The following is a 26,912-nucleotide window of genomic DNA, read 5'->3' as shown; positions in this document are numbered from 1 at the left end:
TGTCCTTGGCTTGCTGCAATGTTCCAGTGAAGCCCAACGCAAACTGGAGGAACAGCACCTCATCTTCCGACTAGGCACTTTATAGCCTTCCGGGCTGAATATTGAATTCAACAACTTTAGATCTTAAACTCCCTCCCCCCATCCCCACCCCGTTCCTTCCCCCTCCCTTTTGTTTTTTTTTCAATAATTTATATAGATTTTTCTTTTCCCACCTATTTCCATTATTTTTAAATCTACAACTAATACCTTGTTAGTCTTTCCACCCCACCCCCACTAGAGCTGTACCTTGAGTGTCCTGCCTTCCATTCTTAATTAGCACTTTTCTTAGATAATATCACCACCTTCAACACCTCTTTGATCCTTTTGTCTGTGACATCTTTTGATTATCTGCTCCTATCACTGCTTGCTTGTCCCTACAACCACCCCACCCTCAACTTCTCTCTCCCCCCCCCCCCCCCCCCCCACCTTAAACCAGCTTATATTTCACCCCTCTTATAACTATACTCAGTTCTGTTGAAGGGTCATGAGGACTCGAAACGTCAACTGATTTCATCTCCACCGATGCTGCCAGACCTGCTGAGTTTTTCCAGGTAATTCTGTTTTTGTTTTGGATTTCCAGCATCCGCAGTAGCTTTTAGCTTTTTGTTTTTAAACAAAACCAGAATTACCTGGAAAAACTCAGCAGCATCGGCGGAGGAGATGGCAGCCGCTAACCTGTTTATGAAGCTTCCTCACCCACTCTGCCCACTCCATTACCCTCCTACAATCTGCCGTTTATACCTGTTTGCGGAGCTGCGATCACCACTTCCCTGTCGCTGCAGTACCCACACTGCGCATGCTCCTGTCGGAAACCTCCACTGCGCATGCTCAGTTCACCACCGATCACTGCGCCTGCGCAGGGCACTCCTGCAGTGAGGATAGGGCACATTCTGTCTCGCTGCGAATGCTGGGTTAGAGCCCCGCCATTGAAACCTGATACTGTTGAATTTACAATTATATTTTGCGATCTAATTACGATTGGAAGCATAGTGCCAAGATATAAAATTATTGTTAAAGTAACGAACACAACAACCCAAGTGCTGATGCACCATATTTCTTTCCAGCAGAACAAGCCCTGATAGTTAGATATGAACTCACTGGAATCTCAGCGGCTGTGATGAACAGGCGATTGTTTTTATGGAACTTTAAAACTGTGACCTGCCAGTAAGAAAGTGCCGATTGTGGATCAAATGCTTTCAACTTTTAAAGCTGGGGTGTTAACAAGTGGTGAAACTGAATAAACCCGATCGCACAAATGAACTATTTGAATGGTCTCTCTCTGATGTTACTGTGCTGCTGTGTCAATAGGTAATCAATTCTGGCCTAGCCAACGACGCCCACATCCCTTCAATGAATAAAGAAAAAGGCTTGAAATATTATTTACGTTTATCAATCTACAGATGCTGCCAGATATGCTGAGTACTTGGTGCATTTTCAGTTATTATCTCTGATTGCTCCTGATTTCACATTAGATTTATCAATGACTGACTTATATTTAATCCCACCCATCCACACATGAACACTTCTCTATCTTGTCTACCCTGTTAAACCGTTTCATAGTCTTTAAGGCCTCGATCAAGTCATCCCTCACTCTCTTTTTCAGAGAAACCATGTTCAGCCTGTTCAGTCTTTCTGGATGGGAATTAACATTCCAGTTCTGGCGTAATTCCAGTCAACTTCTGTGCAAACACAGCATTGGCAGCACCCGCCCTTTCACCTCCTCCCTTTCCAAGTTCCAGGGCTCACTTCCTGAATGACACAGGACATACTTATACTTCTTGAAATTTGTTATTGTGTACTAGTTGCTCCCGATGTGATCTCTACACCGAGAAAACCAAATCCAGATTGTTTGCCTGCTTTGTGGGAGGTGGTCCTATCACAAGACTATTTGTTCTTGCCTCCTCTCCCGCTCTCCTTTCCCTGACTCTGTACTTGTTTGTAAATTATTAAATCTCTAAATTATTCCAGCTTGGATAAAAGATCACCGACCTGAAACATTCACTCTGTTCCCCTCTCTATCGGAGCTGTTTGACCTACTGAGTGTTTCCAACATTTTCTGTTTTGAGTTTGGATTCCAGTGCCTGCAGAATCTTGTTTTTGTGTCACAGTCAGAGATGTAACAGGTGAAAAACAATTCCAGAGGCGTAAGGAGGGGAGTAAAAGGACAAAAGGGAAGGAATGATAAGTTACAAGGCATGAGAGAGAAACTGACTAAATCAATGATGGCTCAAAGCAAAATGTGGGTGGGAATGGGACAAATTTTTCTTCCTACTGTTGAAACTGACACAAATATGACTCCTGATCAACCAATCGCAACTGTTCTTTCAAAGCAGCATGCTGGGCCGAATAGCCTCTTTCTGTGCTGTTGCTTTGTATCGTTTCATTTCCATCCCCACTGCTGCTATCCTTACAATCATTCCATCATCTTACAACCCATCACCAGATACAAGTTTCTCCTACAAAAACTGCACGTTTAGATAGAACACAACCGACTTCGTCAGCCAATGAAAACAACGGTTGCTGTGAGCTGAAATAGTCTTACAAGCTGCTCATGTGTAACTTTCAATTTGCAAAACCCGGCAACCCAATCAAACCCGGCAAAGCGGTCACCAAGGAAACTGCATTGGGAGCAGCGAATGCAGTAGACTAAATTGAGGGAACTGCAAGTGAAATGCTACTTCACTTGAAAGGAGTGTTCAGGCCCTTGGATGGTGAGGAGAGGGGAAGTAAAGGGGCAGGTGTTGCACCTTCTGCGGTTGCATGGGAAGGTGCTGTGGGAGGGGGTTGAGGTGTAGGGGGTGATGGAAGAGTGGACCAGGGTGTCCCGGAGGGAACAATCCCTGTGGAATGCCACCGTGGGGGTGGGGGAGGGGCGGTGAAGGTAAGATGTGTTTGGTGGTGGCGTCATGCTGGAGTTGGAGGAAATGGCGGAGGATGATCCTTTGAGTACGAAGGCTGGTGGGGTGATAAGTGAGGACAAGGGGGACCCTATCGTGGTTCTGGGAGGGAGAGTGGATGCACGGGAGATGGGCCAGACACAGTTGAGGGCCCTGTCAACCACCGTGGGTGGAAAACCTCGGTTAAGGAAGAAGGAAGACATGTCAGAGGAACCCGTGTGCTGTTTTCATTTTCACATTCGTAAAATAATAGACTTGCATTGGAAACGGTGCAGGGAAGGTTCATTAAATTGGTTTCTGGAAGAGCTGGTTATCCTATGATGAGAGGCTGAATAAATTGGGCTTTTATTCTCTGGAGTTTAGAAGAATGAAAGGCAATCTCATTGAAACCTACATAATCTGAGGGGGATTGTTAGGTTGGACACAGAGATTGTTTCCACTGGTCAAGGAGTCTAAAACACTGGGGCACAGTCTCAGGGTAAAGGGCCGATAATTTAGGGCTGAGATGAGGAGAAATTACTTCACCCAAAGGGTTGTGAATCTTTGAATTCTCTCCCCAGAAAGTTGTGGATGCTCCATCATTGAATACATTTAAGGCCGGGATGGACAGATGTTTGGTCTTTTGGGGAACTAAGGGATATGGGGAACGGGCAGGATAATGGAGTTGAAGCCAAAGATCAGCCATGGTTGAACTGAATGAAGGACCAGGTTCGATGGGCCATGTGGTCTATTCCTGCTCCTAGTTTTTGTGTTCATGTGCATGATAAAGACAGTAATTCATGCTATAACTAAAACAGAAACTGTTGGAAGTTCTCAGCAGGTCTGACAGCAAATGTGAAGGGAGAAACAGAGTGAAGGTTTCAAGTTTAATATGACTTATTTTCAAACCATGAGTTGAGTGCTAGTTACGACATCTTGCACAACATCGAGACAGGGAATGGAACCCAAGCGGTGAAAGCACAGAATCTGAACCATTAGGGTGTTTCTATAACATACATTTTGAACGAAATTAGCTTCCAAATGAAGGTTTAATGGTTTAAGGCCGCCAAGGGTAAAGTAGACTCCCTGTCTTCCTGCTTCTACTTATGTTACCGACATCGTTCTGCTTTGTGTGCTTTGGCTACCAAGGAAATCTTGCCCAAACTTTGCCAGTTCTGCTGTTATTCAGTAAGTTTCCACACAAATAGATTTATGAATATTCATTTCAAAAAAGCGAGAAAATTGAGGAAACGTGTGCATAACATCTAACCTATTAGACAGATTGGGTTCAAAGCAACGAATAGAAATTGATTCTCTAATTGCATATACCGAACTGGAGCACACCATAACACCGAGTGAATCCACTGTCTGTTTAAATGTTGCTCAGTGGTGGGATTGACATATGAGGGGAGATTGAGTCGGTTAGGATTATATTCGCTGGAGTTCAGAAGAATGAGGGGGGGATCTCATAGAAACCTATAAAATTCTAACAGGACTGGACAGGATCGATGCAGGAAGGATGTTCCCAATGGTGGGGGAGTCCAGAACCAGGGGTTACAGTGTGGATACAGAGTAGAACATTTAGGACTGAGATGAGGAAAATTTTCTTTACCCAGAGATTGGTGAGCCTGTGGAATTCGCTACCACAGAAAATAGTTGAGGCAAAAACATTATATGCTTTCAAGAAGGAATTAGATATAGCTTTTGGGGCGAAAGGGATCAAAGGATAAGGGGAGAAAGTGGGAGCAGGCTATTGAGTTGGATGATCAGCCATGATCATAACGAATGGCTGAATGGCCTACTCCTGCTCCTTTTTTCTATGTTTCTATGTAAACTTCGATCTTCCTCCACTGTGTAACGTGTGAGAACTGAATCAATAAGCAGTCTCCAATTAAATAAACACAGAAAGGTTCAATCCCCTCTTGCAACTTATCGGCCTGTTGTTATTCTCTGTACCATTTACCATGAACGTTATAATGAAAGTAAATACATTTTGCAATGGTAACAATGTGCTCACCCCTCAGTGAACTGAACCACATTGACACACACAGATGAACGCACACAGACATATACACCGAGAGTGATAGCGGGCAAGTTTTTCTCTAAGGAGAGGCAAACTCTCAGAAAACAAGGATGCCACTAATTGGCACAGCTTTGTTCCATTTCTGACTGCAAATTCTGTGATTGCTTATGGATGAACAGAAACGAAGGAACATAGAAGTGAAAGAGGGAAAACAGACAGGAGTGTCTGGAAGGTTTTAACTCCATTTAGCCAATAATTAATTCTGGAGGCACCAAAAGGAAGGAACACTGAGCAGAACAGTTGGCAGGATGCAAACCTGTGTGGGCAGATCCCAGCGGAGTTAGAATTCATCGCTTTAATCAGCCAACCATGACTGGAGACCGTACACTGGTGTAAATGTTGTTCATGTAAAATCATGGAATCGTTACAGCAGAGAATGAGAGCATTCAGCCCCACCTATTCCCAGTCATCCTGCAATCCCTACAGTCTCCCTTGTTCTTATTACCAAGACAACCATGTCAAATGTCAAATGCCCCAAGGCTATCCTAAGGGATTTGATGAAACGTCTGAAATGACAAAGCAACTGAAATTTTGGCAGTGATGAGATTCAAATCCACGATTCAATAGAGACTGCAGCCTAAATCCAACGCCTTCGACCACTGAAACATGCTGCTGCTGGCAATATGATAGTAACCATTGCCTTGTGTAGATCAAAACAAATAGGAATAGGTATAGAACATTTTGTCGCTCAATCCCCCTCACAGTACCATAAAATCAGAACCAAGGCAACACCACATATAGAGGTCATTCAGCCCAGGTCAGGGGAATATCGGCCATTCAGCTCCTTGATCCTGCTCTGCCATTCAATAAGATCATGGCTGATCTGGTTGTGGTCTCAACTCCTCTTTCCTGTCTGTCCGTTCCCATGTCCACCGCCCCCCACCCCCCCCCCCCCCTCCACACTGCCCCCCATAACCCTTGACTCACTTGTCTATCAAAAATCTGTTTAATTCTGCCTTGAATAAATTCAGTAATCCAGCCTCCACTGCCTTCCAGAGAACATTCTTCAGACTAACGACCCTCTCAGAAAAAAGAAATCTCTTCATCTCCGTCTGAAAAGGGAGACCTATTACTCTTCTGGAAACTAACTCACCTGGTCCCACTCCCCGCCTTTTCCCTGGACATGCTGCAGGTTTTGGTTCAATTCCCTTTTGAAAACCATGACTGAATCTGCCTCTGCCACACTCTATCTAACCCAGCCACCGGCTCCATCCCTCCCCGCTCACCGGGCAGTTTCTCACCCAATAAACAGCCATCGCACCACTTGGTGCGACCCCGGGAGTTTCTTATTGAGAGTTTGCGGATTCCACTGGTTATTTGTGAAGCCTCACCATCCACTCAGCCGCCGCAATTCCTCCCCACCTACTCGGCCCCTCCATTCCTCCCCTAGCACTCGGCCCCTCCAGTCATCCTCACTCACTCGGCCCCTTCAATCCTCCCCACCCACTGGCTCCATTCACTCGTCTCGACAACCTGTTGCTCAGCTCAAGTTAGAGCCCACAAAGCCTATGCTCCTGGCAGAGTCCGGTACTGCGCCTGCACGGGGAATTCCTGCAGTGAGGATAGGGCACATGCTAACCCGCAGTGAAGGCTGGGTAGGATCACCGCCATTGAAAGGCCAGGCGGTTGAATAGAAAATTATGTATTGTGATCAGAACACAATTAAGCCATTAGGCCAAGATACACAATGATTTTTGAAAGACACTTGTTCATTTCAGCTGCTGAGACTCCAATGGGTTCACATCCAAATGTTGGGGTTTATTCTGCTGTTGATTACTCCTGGAACAGAAGTGGAGGTTTCATGCACTTTGGTTGCTGGAACAAATTATTCAGTAATTCTACATATTATCTCCATGGCTCCAATTGTAGTCGGAGTGGAAAACATAATTCTCTATTTAACACATTGCACTTTTCATGGCTGGGGTATTACCCAGCATTCGCTGCGGGATAGAATGTGCCCCATCTTCACCACAGGGGCTCCTCGCGCAGGCGCAGTGGTGGGGTTGGGAATGGAGCATGCGCAGAAGGTCCAGGCTAGCGCACGCGCAGTCTGGATGCTGCAGTTGTGGGGAGGCGATTATCTCCACTCGGCAACTCGAGAGAAATGGCCGATTGTAGGAGGAATGGAGGCGGCCGAGTGGGTGGGGAAGATTCACAAACACCCAGTGGAGCCGCCAAACCTCAAAGGAAACTCCCGGTCCCGCGGTTACACCGAGCGGTTATTTATCGGGTGAGAAGCTGCCGGGTGAGCGGGGAGGGATGGAGCCGGCGGCTGTTTATCGGGTGAGCGGGGAGGGATGGAGCCGGCGGCTGGGTTAGACAGGAGGGATCACAAACACCCCGTGTAGACCCCAAACCCCCAGTAAGAAGATCCCGGGTCCGGGTTTGAACCGGCGGCAGCTGCTCAGGGTTTTCCCACTGACAGGCCCGGGGTTCAACGGCCGCCATCTTTATTGGGGTCAGTGTGCGGCGGAGCGCATGCGCGGCCACCGAGGGCTCAGCCCCGCCCCTCATTCACTCCGATTGGCTGGAGGACCAGCCGCTGCCGCTCGGTCCTCCGGCCCCGCCCCCTTCCTATTGGTCAGAGTCACAGAGAGAAACAGCAGAGAAACAGGCCCTTCGGCCCATCGTGTCTGTGCCGGCCCGCAAGCCCCCATCTATTCTAATCCCATTTTCCAGCACTTGGCCCGTAACCCTGTAAGCTGTGGCGTTTCAGGTGTTCATCTAAATCTTCTTAAATGTTGTTGCCTCTACCACCCCCTCAGGCAGTGAGTTCCAGTCTCCAACCACCTCCTCCGGGTGAAAAGATTTCCTCAAATGCCCTCTAAACTTCCTGCCCCTTACCTTAAATCGATGACCCCTGGTTATTGACACCTCTGCTATGGGGAAATGTTTCTTCATTTCTACCCTATCTCTGCCCCTCGTAATTTTGTATACCACTATCAGGTCCCCCTTCAGCCTTCTCTGCTCTAAGTAAAACAACCCTAGCGTATTCAGTCTCTCTTCATAGCTGAAACTCTCCAGCCCAGGCTACATCCTGGTGAATCTCCTTTGCACCTCTCCAGTGCAGCCAGAGAGGCCGGAGCTGGAGCCAGAGATGCCACCAATCACTCACCAGTCATTTTGAGCTGGAGCAAGAGCAGTGCGGAAGCCCTAGGACGTGGTTGGGGAGGATTCAGGAACACCCGCTGGAGGCAGGAAACTGCCAATAAGAAGTGGCAGCTCTGGGGCTTTTCACCGTGAACAGGCCCAGGTTAATGGCTGCCATTTTGCTTCAGCAGCGAGCTTTGCGCATGCCCAGCTATCCTGGTGAAATGAGAGTAGGCGGGGCTTCAGGGTCCCAGTGAACAGGAGAAAAAGTGATTCATTCATTGATTTTATTCTCACTCCGGACACAGGGGTTTGAGAACTGAACTGAACCAGAGCAGGTGGAAGGAGAAACTGGGAGTGGAGCAAATATATGAGGGAGATGGTATGATCGGTTTGGAATTTAGCACAGGAAATGGGACATTGTTTGGGCTGAGGATTAGCAGCTTTGGGAAACGAGAAAATAAAAATGAGAATTGTCTGCTCTGAATTCCTATGCTGTACTTAGTGATTACTTTTGTAAACTCTCTTTATAGGTCTTAGAAGGGAGGGATTTGGGGATGTGCACTGAAACTAAGCATCTTGGTTGAGTCAATTGGTTATCCAGAACCTGAATACCATCGACCTTTGAAGGTGGAAGGGAAAATGTTCGTCCGTTTTGTCTCCAAGAAAATAATTGAAACATAAATATGACTGGACAAGCATCGAGACACATATCCCCGAGTGAGAGTGTTTCAGCACACTGACTGTGGAAGGAGCTTTAACCAGTTACACAGCCTGGACAAACATCACACCATTCACAGCAGAGAGAAATTGTCACCTGTTCTGTGTATGGACAAGGCTCACCTGTAGCAACACAAAGATATTGGCATCATGGAAAAACCTTGGAAATGTGAGGACTGTGGTAAAGGATTCAATTATCCATCCCGGCTGGATTATCATCGACGTAGTCATACTGGGGAGGGAAGGGATTCACTCAGAAAACCTCCCTGATGTTACACCAGAGAATTCACACTGAGGAGAGGCCCTTCAGCTGCACTTACTGTGGGAAGAGGTTCAGGTATTCATCCACCCTCACTACACACCAGCGAGTTCACACTGGGGAGCGACCGTTCACCTGCTCCATGTGTGGGAAGGGATTCATTCAGTCAGCCAGCCTGCTGAATCACCAGCGAATTCACACTGGGGAAAAGCCGTTCACCTGCTCTGTGTGTGGGGAGGGTTTCATTCGGTCATTCAGTCTTTGGTCACACCAGCAAATTCATACTGAGGAGAAGCCTTTCAGCTGCACCTCCTGTGGAAAGAGTTTCGGGCATTCATCCACACTCGCTGTACACCAACGTACTCACACTGGGGAGAGACCATTCACCTGCTCTGTGTGTGGGAAGGGATTCACTCAGTCATTTGATCTGGTTAGACACCAGCGGCTTCACACTGGGGAGAGACCATTCACCTGCTCCGTTTGTGGGAAGGGATTTGCTCGATTATTCAGCCTCCAGTTACACCAGCGAATTCATACTGAGGAGAGTCCATTCAGGTGCAGTACCTGTGGAAAGAGTTTCAGACAGTCGTCTGTCCTCATTGAACACCAGCGAATTCACACTGAGGAGAAGCCGTTTGGCTGCACTTCCTGTGGAAAGAGGTTCAGACATTCTTCTGCCCTCACTGTACACCAGCGCACTCACACTGGGGAAAGGCCGTCCACCTGCTCTGTGTGTGGGAAAAAATTTGCTCAGTCATTTGATCTGGTGAGACACCAGCGAATTCACACTGGGGAGAGACCATTCACCTGCTCCGTGTGTGGGAAGGGATTTGCTCAGTTATCCAGCCTTCAGTCACATCAGCGAATTCACACTGAGAAGAGCCCATTCAGCTGAAATATCTGTGGAAAGAGTTTCAGACAGTTATCTAAGCTGACTGTACACCAGCGAATTCACATTTAGGAGAGACCATTCACCTGCTCTGTGTCTGGAAAGGGATTCACAAGGTCCTTCAACCTGTGGTCTCACCAGTGAATTGATAAATGACTGTGGAGTTGGATTCTGTGGTTACTGCTTCTGTTAATCACGTCCAGGATTGATAGTCTGACAATAATTAGGTTTGTTCCTGCTGATGTTAACAGCTGTATAACTGTCTGGAGTTTAATCTTCTGTTTCTGTCACTGATTTTCTGGACTGCAGTGTGTCTCTTAAAAGCACCATCTGTGATCTTACACTTAATTCAAGAACCCATGACAGGGACGCATTTATAATAAAATTATTAACTTTTACTTTATCCTAAATTTATCTTTGGTACGAACTCTTCAATTCAGTGTCTGAGAGGTTCCACTGATTAACATCTCCAATTCGAAAGTGCTGATTAATCCTTGCTGACAATTCTTACTGACTTGTACATTACTCACAGTGACATCTCCGTTATGTAATTAAATTATCAAGGAAGATAAACAAAATAATGAAGTATTTTATAGGCTCATCAATGAAAGCTTCATCAGTCAATGTTGATATCGATGAGTCTTGGAAGTGGCTGAGTTTAATCATTTCTGACCCAGCAGCAGCAACATTTGGGAAAGCTGGAACCCACAACAAAGACTGGCTTGAGACCCACTCAGCAGAGATGAATCTGTCATTGAAGCAAAAAGCAAAGCCTACCTGATTACAACATAAACCCAACAGCTAGAGCACTGCGTAACTTGCAAGTAGCTGAGACAGTCGTCTAAAAAACAGGGAGATATGTGCAAATAAACACTGGATCAGCCCACGTCAAGAAATCCAAACTGCCTGTGACAATGGAAATCTACGTGCTGTGTATGATGGGATCAGGAGGACGCTTGCTCTGACCATCACCAAAGTTACCCCCTGAAATCAGCAGATGATGAAGTTCTCACCCACAGAAGTAAACAGATGTCCCGCTGGGGTGAACTTTACTGTGAGCTATACTCCCATGAGAAGGACATCTCCCAGTCTCTGTTTGACTCGCTCCTGCAGCTTCCTGTCATGGTTGAGTTGGATGAGGACCCTCATCAATTGAGCTCGAAAAGACCATTGATTGTTTAGCAAGCAGAAAGATACCCGGCAAGGATGGAATTCCAGCTGAACTGCTCAACCCTAGAAAGTCCCATCTACTTTCACAGTTTCATGAGCTCCTCCTTCTCTGTTGGGAGGTAGGATCCATTCCACAGGACAGGTGTGATTGAAGCATGATAACAATATACAAAAAGAAAGGTGACAGAGCAGATTACAACAACTACAGGGACATCTCACTCCTCAGCATCACAGGGACGTCCTTCACTAGGGTCAGGCTTAAAAGACTCCATCTACTTGCAGACCGAGTGTATCCAGAAGCACAGTGCGGTTTCTGTGCTGGCAGATCTACAGTGGACATGATCTTCTCCATACGCCAGCTACAAGAGAAGTTTACAATTGGGATTGAATCTAAAATGCTGTCAGCTTCTGTGCTGAGAAAAGTGAAAGGTTATAATTACTGAGTGAAAGTAAACCTTTAAGTAGGAATCACAATGAACTTGTACAATTGTAAAAGGCATCGAAAAGTTTGATTCCCTGAAGATAAGCTTCAGCCTTGAGGTTATGATCTGGAGCTCACAAGCTGTGGGAAGCTCCACCCTCTTTAACTCTTTTCAGTCTCAGAAAGTTGAAGCTCCTTTTGCCTGTGAAAACTTTTTCAGTTTTACTTTTCTTCAGTTTTATTACCGTCATTTGGAAAGGTGTCCGAAGAAAGAAGAAAAAAATAACATTTTTGAAAAGCTGAGAAAAATATCAAGAGAATTGGGAAATCAAAGATTAAAGTGGGATTTGCTTTATCCTTGATCTTAAAATGAAGCTACATAAAGTTGACACAAGTGTGCACATTTGAGAATGTTTCTTCAGCCCCTTTGCTAACAAGCTGAGAAGTTAACCCTTTCCACTGACAGCCTGGTGACAATTTAAACAAAAGGCTTTGATTTTTAAAGATTTGGCTTCATCCCTTTTGTTATCATTCAGGACGAAGTGCCTGAGAATGGGAGATATGGGAGTGATCTACAATCTGATTGCAATTATCTGTACTTCTGTCTCTGATCTACAAACACCACATTATGAGTATTAAATGGGACAATAAAGTTCCTCCAGTTTTCCTGAATGAGATAGAATGGTAATTAATGGAATGACACATTTAGAATAAAAGAGAAAATCACACCACCAGTTGGGAAATGGAATAATTCACCTGGGTATAATTCAATGGAATAGTTCAATCTGATGTACATGTATATTCAAGTGAAAGTCAGGAAAGTTTTTAAGATGAGACCAGTAAACAGGGATTTCTCATGGTGATGTTTGTGTCCTTGCCTCTGTATTTAAAAGAAACTGAATTTGACAGTTTGGCCACTATCCAAGGCATCAGAACCAGGCCGGGTTAGAACAGCAAAGATCTTCAGACAGACGCCCCATTGATATTTTGATAAGATCACTTGAAAGGCCAAGGGCGACTTGCATAGGTTGGCACATGCAGCATGGTATTGGGATACTGGTGTGAGTGTGCAGATGTGATATGTCACATGTGGTGTAAGTAACATGTGGGAAATGCATGTTGACCCTGCACTGATGAACAGGTCCCAGACATGCTCAGCTACTTGACAACAGAACAACATGAAGTGATTATTGTGGAAAATTGAAGGAGACATTTTAAATCATCAAGGCATTAACATATATTCCATAGTGAAACTAACTATAAAACAATCAGCATTGAATTAAACACACTGGTACCCATCAGAGGGAGTAAAGTTAAAGTGAAGAGGGAAATTGAATCTGAATTTAGAAAATATCCACAAGGTGGATGCAGGTGAACAGAGAGCTGGAGAATCTTTAAAAACCGTGCATGAATTTCTGTTTGAACCAGATGTATTTACAACATGCCAATAATTTAGAATTGTGAGAGATGATCAGCAGGTGGTGAGAATGAATCTAAGTTGATAGTTATCACATTTTAGTGGAAAAGTTTTGACATTTATTCTTGGTGGCAGCTCAAGTGTTTGTGTTGCTGATTCTGATCATTCTAGTAGCTTTAGTATGTTATCTACAGTTTGTCATCAAGAAATTAGGAAAAGAAGCTCGTAGCTTAGAAATAGTGAGGTTAGTCAGAAATCAGTTGTGAGAAGTCAGAAAGGATATTCCCTTCTCAGGGTGGGGAGATCTGTGAGAAATCACTGTCTAATTAACCTTATAAAATATTCAGAAATTTATTGAATATTATAGGAATAGCTCTAACTTTCGCTTAGGGAGAATGAGGGGAGATGGGAGAGAAACTGGAGAAAAATGTGGGTTCACGGCTCAGACAAGGGGGAATTTTACAGACAGTTTGTCCCAGTCGGCTAGTGGAAGGGAGGGAAGCAGCAGAGGCAGCTGATCGGATTGTCTCAATCTTAGTGACAAAGAAGCTTCATGAACTCCTCACACTCGTTGGAGGTGAAGATGGAGGAGACGGTGAGAGGGAGAGCCCTTCAAAAGGAACTAACTTGTGTTAGAGATATTAGAAAGACTTGACACACGGTGAGTTGAACACAAAGCTGATTTATTTGACTTTTATCCAGAATACCAACCCCTATCACTGGGCTGTTGTTTATTAACATCAGCAGAAACAGCCCCAAATGAGCATGGTTAGTCCTGGATGGAATTTCACAACAACATCCAATCACTGAAGTTACTTGTGAACCCGCTGGTGTCTCAGCAGGTGGGATGACTGAGTGAAACCCTTCCCACACTTGGAGCAGGTGAATGGTCTCTCCCCAGTGTGAACTCGCTGGTGTGTCAGCAGGTGGGATGACTGAGTGAATCCCTTCCCACATTCTGAGCAGGTGAAAGGCCTCTCCCCAGTGTGACTGCGCTGGTGTGCAGTGAGGTGAGATGACCACCTGAACCCAGTCCCGCACTGAGAGCACCTGAACGGTCTCTCGTCAGCGTGAAGACGTTGATGGGACATCAGATTCCCAGAACTTACATAGCACTTCCCACAGTCTGGACATTTAAAAGGTCTCTCCTCAGTGTGAACGCGCTGGTGTGTCAGCAGGTTGGATGAATCCGTAAATCCATTCCCACACTCAAGAGCAGATGAAAGGTCTCTCCCCAGTGTGAACTCGCTTGTGAGTCAACAGGTGGGATAACCGAGTGAATCCCTTCCAACACTCGGAGCAGGAGAACGGCCTCTCTCCAGTGTGACTGCGCCAATGAATTTCCAGCAGGGAAGGGTAATTGAATCCCTTCCCACAGTCCCCACATTTCCACGATTTCTCCCCAGTGTGACTGCGTTTATGTTTTGACAGGTCAGATGATCGGCAGAAGCCTCGTCCACACACAGAACACGTGTGCGGTTTCTCCCCAAGGTGAATGGTGTTTTTTCCTTCCATGTTCAAAATCCAATGATATTCAGGTTACAATAGAATGGGCGACTCCATCAAATTCTGAAGTGATGTTTGGTTTCAGTTTCCTGACTATAAATCCTCCCCTTCTAATAACCTGTGAAATTGATTTAAAACAGAAAAAAGGGAGTGAGAGAGAGCCCACAAAAACACAAAGGCAGGTTGTGAAATTGAGCTGAATGAATCTGGGAATTTGTGGGGCCGGCACGAGGAAAAAGTGACCATGAAAACTGCTGGATTGTCATAAAAACCCAACTGGGTCACTAATGTCCTTCAGGGAAGGGAACCTGCCACCCGGTCTGGGCCTACACAAGACTCTGGCCTCTGTGGGAGGAGAGGGAGAGAGAGGTGGGAGGGGCAGGGGGTGAAGGGATATCTAAAACACAACAAAAACTTTGACAAAATTTCCAGAAACATCAACCTCCACCCCCTAGAAGGACCAGGGTAGCAGGTATATGTGACACACCATCACCTCCAAGTTCCCCTGGAAGTCACACACCATCCTGACTTGTCTGACATCCCGTACTAAATGAGCAGAAAGTTCCTCCATTTAATTACTGGGAAGACTGAAGCCATTGTCTTCAGTCCCAGCTAAAAACTCCACTCCCCAGACACCGACACCATCCCTCTCCCTGGGAACTGACTGAGACTGAACCAGACTGTTCATAGGAATAGGAGTAGGCCATTCAGCCCATCAAACCTGCTCCACCGTTCAATCTGATCAATGTCTTTTTCCCCACACTGTCCCCAAATCCCTTTATGTAATTGCTAAGCCTGTCATCCATTCCTTTGTTCCCTCTAGACTCAACTCCTGGCCGGCTTCCCACATTCAGCACCCCTGTAATCCAGAACTCTGCTTACTCGCACCAAGTCTTGTTCACCCATCACCCCTGAACTCACTGACTTACAAAGGCTCTGGGTTAAGGAGAACCTAGATTTTAAATTTCTCATCCTTAGTTTAAATTTGTGCAAGGTCTTTCCTTCCCTACCTCTGTAATCTCCTCCAGCCTCACAACCCTCCAAGGTATCTACACTTCTCTAATTCCGACCTCATCAGCATTCCTGATTTTAACTGCTCCACCTTTGGTGTCTCCCCCTTCAGCTGCCAAGGCCACAAGCTCTGGAATTTCCCCCCTAAACCTCTCCACTTCTCTTTCCTCCTTTAAGATACTCCTTAAAACCTACCTCTTTTAGTAGACCTTTGTTCATCTGCCCTGATATCTCTTCATGTGGCTTGGTGTCAGATGTTGTTTTCTAACACTCCTATGAAACAACTTAGAGCGTTCTATCACACAACAGAATTAATTAATTAACGTTTCAGGGTGGACAGTATGTGATGGTCAATATAAGCTCAGAACGGAAGAGAAATTGACTAAATCACAGGAAAAACAATTCCTGACTCTGAAAGATACTGTGGGAAGATAAAGCTGGGAAGCCAGCAGCACATGCTGAGGGAGTGGGCTGCAGTGGAAACCTCGTTTAGACAGAGTTGGCAGAAGTTACAGTAGAGTACTAAACATAGTTAAAACACACCCGGTAGTAGAGGCAGGATAAGTTAGACAATGGCAGAGAGGTGATCAGGAAGGGCAGAGGTAAAACAGGGCAAGAGGTGGACATGGATTCAGATCCACAGTGGAGGAGTGACACCCAGAGCCATTGAACTCTCACAGATAACACAGCACAGCACTAAAGGTCTCAATTGTAGATGAATACTCAAAAATATTAACCTCTGAAACTATTTCACTCGTTCCAACTTTAAAATCTCCTGCTGGAGCCTGCGACTGGAAAGAAAACAGAAGCACTGGAGTCAAAGAAAAATCTCCCAGTTGAGGAAATACCCGGGGAGCGGGATGATGTCACCGTGTCATTGTCGATGTGTGATGATGTCACATTGTAATTGTTGATGTGTGATGACGTCACCGTGTCATTGTCGATGTGTGATGATGTCACACACACGAACACAGAACATCTGGGTCTGTGCAAACCAGTGATCACCACACAATATGAAGGATGTGAGTACAGTGTAGATTTGCCAGAATAGTGAGTACAGTGTAGATTTGCCAGAATAGTTTTAGGGGTGGGGGATTTTAATTGTTAGGTTAGGTTCGAGAAACTGTGGTTTTCCCCCTTGGTGTAAAGGAGATTGAGGGGAGATTTGATAGAAGTGTACAAGATTATGAAAGGTATGTATGGGGTAGTTAGATAAAATCTTTTCCCATTAGCTGATCATGAAAGGATTAAGGGACGGAGATTTAAGATTTTAGGCAAGATCCACAAGGAGGATGTGAGGAAGAGATTTTTTACCCAGTGACTGGTAGTGACCTGGAACTCAATGCTTACATTCAAAGGCTGGTGATATTAAGGTGCTGAGGAATCAAGTGACTTTCAGATGTTGATGTGTTGTTTGGTTTGAATTTCTCGTTTCCCCTCCTCTTCTAACATCCTGTAAGTAGAGTACACAAGATCCATCACTGTCAGTCCAGGACAGAAATTCTGAAAGGATTCTCTTGGTTTGAGTTTGCTGTGTGTAAATCCTCCCCTTCTAATCCCCTGTAAAAGGAGTTTCCAAAATCCATCCGTGTCAGTCCAGGATAGAAATTCACAACATTGTCCCCTCCTGCTACTTGAACCAGGATGACCGCGCATGCGCCCTGCTGCATATTGCCCCCTATAAAGATGGCGGCCGTTACCCCGGGCCTGGCGAAGGGAGAAATCCAGACTTTTTCGGCCCGTTTTCTGCAAACACAAGACCGGTACCTTGTTATTTGGGGTCTGCGGCTTGCACTATATCTTCATGAAGCCTCCCTGTCAACTCCGCTGGCTCCATTCCTTCTCACACACCCACTAACTCTGTTAGTTTGCTCCACTCGACATTCTCTCACACGGTCTGAGCAGCTTCAGTCACAGACCAGCACTGCGCATGCTCATGGAACAGACGCAATGCGCATGCTCTAAACACACACACACACACACACACACACACACACACACGCACCGCAATGCGCATGTGTAAGAGCTGCTTTAATGCGGATAGGGCACATTCTGCCCCGCAGCGAATGCTGGGTGACCATCCCGTCATTCAAAGGTGATAATGTGCAACAATAACATATGCCCTGTAAGCAGAATACGATGCCAAGGGGGCAAGATATAAAATTCTTGAATCAATCAATGCAGTGACCAAATTGGTCTGGTCTCCATCATAATTCTCTCCTGGATGTAATGAACAGCAGAACAAAGCCCTACAGCTAGACCTGAACTCAGTGGAGTCTCAGCGGTTGGGGTGAGCTGGGGCCTTTTTTTCGCTCCCAAACATGGAACATTAAATGCCTCTTGCTAGTAGCAATGCCCTGACTGTGGATCAAACTCTTTGAACATTTCAAGTTGGAGTGTTAACGTGTGGGCAAACTGAATAAAGCCCTTTGCACTCATGAAGTATCTGAATGTGAGACTGTGAGACTGTGTTGCTGTGTTGGTAAAAGGGATAATGAATAAATCGCTTTCCATTTCCAGCTGGTGAATGATCTGTTTATAGTTTGAGTTTACCTATATGTTTTCAGCTCAGAGATGGATCTCGAAATCTACTGGTAAAAGGTTCGTCCATAACAACAAGGAGCAGGAGGAGGCCATCTGGCCCCTCAAGCATGCTCCACCATTCAATAAGATCATGGCTGATCTGAAAGTAACCCGAAATCTGTATCGTGCCTACCCCCGATAATCTATCACCCCCTTGCTTACCAAGAATATATCCACCTCTGTTTTAAAAATATTCAAAGACTTTGCTTCCACAATGTTTTCAGGAAGGGAGTTCCAAAGACTCACGGCCCTCTGAGAGAGAAAAAAAACTTTGCTTCAGCTCTATTTTAAATCGGCGACCCTTTATTTTTAAACAGCAATCCCTAGTTCCAAATTCTCCCACAAGAGGCAACATCCTCTCCATATTAAACCTGTCAAGTCCCCTCAGGATCTTATATGTTTCACTAAGGAGTTAAAGCAAGGCAAAATACTGCAGGTGCTGGCTATCTCAAATAAAAACAGAAAATACTGGAATTCTCAGCAAATCTGTTAGCGTCTGTGGAGAGATAAACATACTTTTCATTTCAGGCCTGTAACCTTTCATCAGAACTGCACTGCATCCGAACTGTTAATTTTGCTTCTCAATCCAAATATGCTGCCAGGTGTAGTCAGGGAACTCAAGAAGAAAAAGAAAATCCCTTTGAGGAATGGAATCATAGGAAAATGAAGGATGAAATGCCCGACTGACCAGAGACGGTCAAGGCATCTTTCCCTTCTTTAAGACGTTGGAACATTGACTCTGATGTTATCAGTGAAATTAACTGATCTGAGACATTGAAAGGATTCTCGTTACTGCACATCAGGGATTCAAACCTAATATCAGTTTCGGGACAATCAGAATTTGGTAACAGACAATACATGGGAAGGCTTTAAGGGAGAGCTGGTTCCCGGTGACATGGATGTGTCAGCAGTGGGTGGGATCAGACTGTTTCCATGTATCCACAATGAGTGCCCCACCCTTTATTTTGAAAGAATAAAGCAGATAGAGAGTGATAGTCATCTGGGTAGCGGCAACCTGAAGATTTGACTCACCTTCACCCTGGTTGGGATACCATGTAGGCTGACCTTTCATAAATCTCTGTGGCGCAATTGGTCAGCGTGTTTGCCTGTTTATCGAAAGGTTGGTGATTCAAGACCATCCAGAGGCGAAGTTGTTACTGTTTTCCCTCCATCAGTATTCATTATCACACAGTTCCGCATTGTCACCGGGTACTTGGGCTGCAAAATAATATTCCCAAAATGGTGCCAGATCTACTGTTATCCAGTGAACTCCCACACAAAAAGCAAACACGCAAACACATATAATGAGAAAAGATTTGAACCTACTAAATTCCTTCATCGAATCCATTAGAAATCTGGGAAATTATTGGATTCAAACAAAGCCATCAATTAATCTGTCTTCCTCAGCTCCACAGTGAGTGAGACAGGGAAAAGCACAAAATCAACCCGGGCCAAACCTCCCAATACACTGAGCACAGGCTCAGGGAAACGCAGGTAGATTCTTCCCTGGTCACTAAACCTCCGAGCAGCATTTACAGAATACCCAAGTTAGTGAGTCACAAATAAAAGTCACACCAACTTTCTAAAGCTTTTCACTGGATTCGTTCGCAAGTGTAAGATTTGCAGCTGAGGCAAAGCTTCAACCCTCACTCCACTGATTCCGGTGGAGCTGTTAAATGTTTCCAAGAAATCGTTTTAACAACTTCACAAGATCAATAAATTTTCATTCTCTGACTGGGAATTGAATTACGAGAGCATCGAATCCTAACCACTAGACCACCATGCTAGCTGTCCAACGTACTTTCGGTTTGGCTTATCTACAGCTTCTGCCCTTTTTTTCATTTCAGTTGAGGTTCAGATTCAACAAAAAACGACTTATTCAGCCAATGAAAACAACGATTGCTGTGAGCTGGAACATGAAATTGACAGTGAGGTGAAATAGTCCCACAAGCTGCTCATGTGCAACTTTCAATTTCCAAAACCCTCCAACCTAAATGCTGTTGGTCCAATGAAAGTGCCGAATCATAGTCACTTTGCCAGGAGGGAAACTACCAATAACGCTTCAAATTTGACTTATGGAGGCTACTGTTTACATGTTTTTTTTCATTTCAGATCTTTTCCACCAGAGACAACTTGCTCCGACCAAATGGTCTGTTTAGGTTGAACACAAGTGACTTCTTCACCAATGAGAAGAACCATTGCTGTTAGCTGGAACATGAAATCGATACTTTCCCCCTTTAAGATAGTTCTTAAAGCTTCCACCTTTGACGGAACTTTTAGTCCTGATATGTGGCTCGGTGTCACACTTTATTATATAATGATCTTGAGGAACACCTTGTGACGTTTCATTACGTTAAACGTGCTTTATAAATATAAGTTGTTGTTGTAAGACACACATAGAAAAGGCCAATCTCCTCTTTTATCTTTTATGCTGCTGCTTCGCTCGGCAACTTTTTAACATGAAGTTGCACAACTAATGTAAATAAAATTTGTGATTTTAAAAACGCTTTCACCCCTCAGGGAACTGAACCACATTGACAATCGTAGAGTAACACACACAGATATATACACCGAGAGTGACAGAGGCCTAAGGGGAGACAGGGGCGAATAAAGCATGGATTTCACTAACTTGACTCAGTTTTTGTTCGATTTCCAAAAGTAAATTTCCTGAATGGAAATCAGAAAATACGTGTGTATTTGGATGGGTTTTCTTCTATTGAAATGATAATTACTTCGGTTAAAATCACAAAAGGTAAAAATCTTCGTCAGCAGGATGTTTATATTTACAACAAAGGTAAATAATTGCACTTCCACTCACACTTAAATAAACACGCTTGGATAACGCTCTTGCCAGGTTTCAAACTGCTAAACTATCACATGTGAAGCGAATATGACCACACTCGCCTCTATAAACCCTGCGCTGTAAAGATCCCAATGGAGCTGTCTGGAATGTTAAACGGTGACGTCATGCAGCAGCACTTTGGGTCTTTGTTTTGAAGAAATGGAATTCGGCTGTTCTCATTAGGAATGCTGGAGACAGACTGATCAACAATGTCATCATCAAATGGCACAGCTCAGCAAGAGGACCTTCCACCCATCGTGTCCATGTCAGTTTTGTACACAGCTGTCTAATTAATCTCAATTTCCTTTCTCTTTCTTCTTAACCCTGTTTTTTCTCGCTTTCAAGCCATTGTCCAATTCCCATTTGGAAATTCAGAGTTAAGCTTCAGCTGTCCTCACCTGAACAAATACGTCAGGGTTGGTTTTCCGGGCACTGACGTTTGCAGTGCTTTATTTTGGTCGGAAGAACAAGGCAGTATAATTTTCAGGGTGATCTGGAATCAATCGGGCCGAATGTCCTCTTCCTCTGCTGTAGCCATCCCAAGATTTTATATGAACAACATTAATACTCGTTGAAGGCTCATTGTTGTGGCTGAGTGGTTAAGGTTGGATTCGAAACCCATTGGGAATCTCCTCACATAGGCTTGAATCCTGCCGACTGCGCTGATCCCTTTTCTTACCTTTCGGTGCCTCCAGAATAAATTATTGATGAAATGAAGTCAAAAACCTTCCAAACTCTCCCGTGTGTTTTTCCTGCTTCACTTCCATGTTCCTTCATTCCCGTACATCTGCTAACATTCACCAAATCTCAAAATGAGCACCGTGGGATTTGTATTGCACAGTGACTCGCTTTCCTGTTTCCAAGATAAATACTTATCCTGTATAACATTCCATTCCCAGATCTAAATTATTTTAAACCAATTAAACTATCTGTTTAAGCATGTGATCAAACCGGACCTTTGGATATCTGTAACAATCATTTATCCCTGTTCTATAAAGAGGGACAATCTGTAACAATTATTCATCCCTTAGTTCTGATGAAGAGCCATACGGACTCGAAACATTAACTGTGTTCCTCTCCGCAGATGCTGCCAGACCTGCTGAGTTTTTCCAGGTATTTTTGTTTCTATCCCTGTTCTGTAACAGACTCGGTTGGCAGGTTGAAGAGGAAACGTAATGAGAATGTAGACATAAACTCAGAAATAATAAGGACATGCTGCATCAGAATAAACGGCTTTTATAAATTCAATATGAAATCAATTGTGTAAATTAGTAATTATTATATCAAAACCAGTATCAGGAACCTAAGTCTAACTCACCATGTTACTGGATCAGTGAAACTATTTTAATTGAGGCAAACTGCATGGATTCTGCAGAAACTGCTTCTTCAGAAGTGAATTGGACAGTTATTGAAATGGATAAACATCACGTTTATGAAAAGAGAGAAGTGAATTGAGACTAATTGGTTCCTCTTCACAACAGAAGCTGGCACGGGTCGGTTTAATGGTTAGGATTCAGTGCTCTTACCGTCGTGCCCCGGGTTTGGATACATATGATGATTTAATGATTTTCCAACATGTTGTGCCATTTGATGATGGCATTGTTCATCAGTCTGTCTCCAGCATTCCCATCGATAACAGCTGAAATCCCTTTCTTCAAATCAAAGACCCAAAGTGCTACTGCGCGACTGCATTGTAATCAGGGGTATGGGTTGCTGTGTCCTGCTGTGTTTCTGTGGTGTAGTGGTTATCACATTCGCCTTGCACAATAAAGGCGCCCTGGTTGGAATCCGGGGCAGAAACGTTGTCAAGTGGTTGAATTGTTCCTGTTTACTGTGGAACATTAACTGAACGCAGTATCCTACAACCACGTTATGTTTTCTCTTCATCATTTCACAGAATAAACACTCAGCAAAGTAAACGTACTTTTAAACTGGCAGCAGGTGAGTGCGGGCCCAGATTTTGCTGCTTTTCCCTGTCTCACTCACTGGACAGCTGAGGAAGCGAGAATAATTAATGGGTTTATTTGAATCCAATAACATCATAGATTTGGAATGTGCAATGATACATGGTTGTTCAGTTGTTAAATTATATTTGAAATTGATCCTCAGAAAAAATCATAACTGTCGGAACTCGCTGGGTAACAGGAGAGGTTGCAATTTCTTCTCTTTCTTTTGTCGCTTAAGGACCCAGTGTCACCCTGAACTGTGTGACAATGAATGTTGTTTGTGTTTTACATAAACGTGTCATTTTGTGGGAGAAACGTGCCTCTGGTGAAAGAGGCCTGAAATGAAAATAGAAGATACAGGCATCAGGCCAGGTTGTAACACTTTCAAGTATCATCCCTGGTGGTCTAGTATTCAGGATTTGGCACTTTCACCGCTGCAGCCTGGGTTCGATTCCCGGTCAGGGAACGGTGATTTACAGCCCTCGTGCAAATTGCTAAAATTTAGTTGATTAAAACCTCAAAACGCATAAAAGCTCCGCCAGAATCAGTGGAATATTGCATCAGTGCCGGAAATGTCATCCGTGCAACAGGTCAAAACCAAATACAGAGGTGAAGAAATGGAATGAGGGAAGGGTTGTGATAGGTAGCATAGCACCAACTGTCGGGATGATGGTGCAAGGCAAAATATAGAGGTAATAGGGGAGCTTTTACTGTTTACACCGGCACAAATATCTCCCAGATCTGCTTCCAACTCTCGTGTTAAAGGAGAAGAAAACTTCTCGCTGAATCTTCCACTTTTTAAACTGCACCTCCTTCCAAAAATTGCAAACTCCTCCTGCATCTTCCATCCTGATATTTTCCTTTGTGACATTTTGATATGAAACTGCACAACTAATGTGAATAAAGTTTGTGATGGGAAAAATGTGTTCAACCCCTCGGGGAACTGAACTACATTGACATAGACAGAGGAACACACACAAACACATACACCGAGAGTGACAGAGGGCAAAGGAGAGGCAAACACCCCGAAAACAAGGATGTCACCAACTTGGCCAATTATTGTTCAATTTCATATTGCAAATTTAGTGAATGTTTGCAAACGAACAGAAATAAGAAATGCGGAAATGATTGAGTGGTTTTTATTTCAATTAACTGATAATTAATTCTGAAGGCAGTTTGCTAAAGTTAGGAATTGCTGATGATGCTTTCATTAGTCTCTGTGGCGCAATTGGTCAGCACGTTCAGCTGTTAACCAAAAGGGGGACATTCATTGTGGATACATGGAAACAGTCTGATCCTACCCACTGAGGACACATCCATGTCACTGGGAACCAGCTCTCCTACACCCAGTGCCGTCTCCCTTCGAGCGTTTCTGTGTCTTGTCTGTTACCAAGTATTCTGATTATCCCGAAGCTGATATTAGGTTTGAATTCCTGATTTGCAGTAACGAGAATCCTTTCAATGTCACAGATCAGTTAATTTCACTGATAACATTAGAATCAATGTTCCAATATCTTAAAGAAGGGAAAGGTGCCTTGATTGTCTCTGTTCAGTTGGACAGTTCACCCTTCATTCTCGTCGGATTCGATTCCTCAAAAGGGGCGTCCTTTTTCTTCTGAGTTCCCTGACCACATTTGGCAGCATCTTTGTATTGAGAGCCATAATTAACAGTTCAGATGCAGTGCAGTTCTGATGAAATGTTGCAGACCTGAAATAAAAGCTATGTTTCTCTCTCCACAGACGCTATCAGATCTGCTGAGAATTCCAGCATTTTCTGTTTCATTTCATATAGCCGGCATCTGCAGTATTTTGATTTTATTTAAATGATTTGTGCTAAGAATGTGGAATCCATGACCAGTAGACTCCGAGATCCACGTTTGACTGGAAACCGTATAGGTAAACTAACAATGTTAACATATTGTTCACCAGTTGGAAATGGAAAGTGATTCACCATATCAACTCATTTACTGAGACGGCAACACAGTCTCCGTGGTGAGAGACCATTCAGATCCTTCATGCATGTGAAAGGATTTATTCAGTTAGCCCACCAGTTAACACTCGAGCTTTAAAAGTTCAAAGGATTTGATCCACAATTGAAGCATTGCTACTGGCAAGACACGGTTTCAATATTCCATGTATATTCAAGAAATATCATCAGTTCACCCCATCTGCTGAGACTTTAGTGAGTCCAAGCCTAACTGTAAAAGTTTGTTCTGCTGTTACTAGTTACATCCAGGAGAGAATTGTTGTGGATGTCAGTGCAATTTGGTCGCTGCATCAGTTCACTCAACAATTTTATATGTTGGCCCTATGGCCCCCATAGTATTCTGATCAGAGGACATAGATTTTGATTCTATATATCGACGCTCAATGGCGGAGCGGTCACCCAGCATTCGCTTCGGCTCAAAATGTGCCCTATACTCACTAGAGAATCTAAATGCGCATGCGCAAATCGGCTAGTTTTTGGAGCATGCGCGGTGCTGGTCTGTGACAAGCTGTTTAGAGTGGGTGAGAGAATGTCGAGTGGAGCAAACTAACAGAGTTAGTGGGTGTGTGAGGAGGAATGGAGCCAGCGCAGTTGGCAGGGAGGCTTCATAAAGACACAGTGCAGGCCGCAGACCCCAAATAACAAGGTACCGGTCTTGTGTTTGCAGAAAACGGGCCGAAAAAGTCTGGATTTCTCCCTCCGCCAGGCCCGTGGTAACGGCCGCCATCTTTATAGGGGGCAATGTGCAGCAGGGCGCATGCGCGGTCTCCGCGGTACAGGTAGCAGGAGGGGTGAACTGGACTGACAGGGATGGATTTTGGAAACTCCTTTTACAGGGGGTTCGAAGGGGACGATTTACACACAGCAAACTCAGACCAAGAGAAATGTTTCCTTCTTCTCAATTTCTACCCTAGGCTGATAGGAATGGATTTTGAGTACTCCATTTATAGGATGCTAGAAGATGAGGTTTTGCAGGTGGGAAATTCAAACCAAACATCACCTCAAAGTCTGATAGAATCACTCGATTCATCAGGACCTGGATATTATCGGCCTCTGAGTGTAAGCAATAAGGTCTAGGTCATTAGCACTCACTGTGTAAAATTTCTTCCTCATATCTCTCCGGTAGATCTTGCCCAAAATCTTGCCCAGTTACAGGATTTATTAACATCAGAAGAAACAAACCCCAACTGTCAGAATGAACAGAATCCAACCCCAGCAGTCACTTGTGAACTGGCTACATTCTCAGCAGATTGGACAATCAATGAAATCCCTCCTCACACACGGAGAAGGTAAACGGCCTCTCCCAGTGTGAACTCGCTGGTGTCTGTCTTGGAGGGGATGGTTTTCCCGTTCACCAGTTGTCCTTGTCCTTCCAGGCGGTGGGGGGTGTGGGTTTGGGAGATTCTGTCAACGTTCTGGTTGAGTTTCAAATGTTTGAAATCTATGTTATTTTCCTCTCCTGCACCTTTCTGTCTGTCTGTCTCTCATTCTCTCTCTCTTTCTCTCTCATTCTCTCTCTCTTTCTCTTACATCTTTGATGGCAACAGGACACATTAAGAGAGCAGTTAGCAAAGTTAATGGGATGTTGAGTTTCAGAAACAGAGCTATTGAGTACAAAAGTAGGGAAGCTGTGCTAAATCTTCATAAAGCTCTGGTTAGGCCACAACTTGTGTCGGTCCAGACTGGGTGGCAGGCTCCCTTCCCTGAAAGACATTCCAAAGAACCCTAGACCCAGAGAAAAGTTACGGCACAGAAACAGGCCATTCAGCCCATTTTGCCTGCGCCGGCCAAAAAAGAAGAAACTAGCCAATCATTCAGATACTGAAGCAGCCCATGTCCGAAGCAGCAAGACGTGGACAATATCCAGGCTTGGGCTGATAAGTGGCAAGTAACATTCGCACCACACAAGTGCCAGGCAATGACCATCTCCAACAAGAGAGAATCCAACCATCGCCTCTTGATGTTCAATGGCATTAACATCACTGAACCCCCCTCATTATCAACATCCTGGGGGTTACCATTGACCAGAAACTGAACTGGACTAGCCATATAAATACTGTGGCTACAAGAGCA

At 44.5% G+C, this 26,912-nt stretch overlaps 1 protein-coding gene and 1 long non-coding RNA gene across 2 annotated transcripts in view; one reads left to right on the top strand and one right to left on the bottom strand.

Annotated features, from left to right (window-relative positions):
- The window catches only part of LOC144698298 (uncharacterized), a 127,370-nt gene that overhangs the window by 85,250 nt on the left and 15,208 nt on the right, over positions 1-26,912 (top strand). The gene's annotated exons all lie outside the window — the stretch shown is intronic.
- Positions 1-26,912, bottom strand: part of LOC144698527 (uncharacterized) — a 102,359-nt gene that overhangs the window by 67,983 nt on the left and 7,464 nt on the right. The window contains exon 2 of the mRNA XM_078570461.1: positions 13,814-14,107. Within this exon, the coding sequence (XP_078426587.1) occupies positions 13,814-14,107 (294 nt within the window). The remainder of the gene's footprint in view (positions 1-13,813; positions 14,108-26,912) is intronic.

Source organism: Cetorhinus maximus, chromosome 23 (assembly GCF_964194155.1).
Source record: "Cetorhinus maximus chromosome 23, sCetMax3.hap1.1, whole genome shotgun sequence".
NCBI classification, from domain to species: domain Eukaryota; kingdom Metazoa; phylum Chordata; class Chondrichthyes; order Lamniformes; family Cetorhinidae; genus Cetorhinus; species Cetorhinus maximus.
Note: the sequence above shows the minus strand (reverse complement) of the source record. Positions and strands in the feature narration are given on the sequence as shown.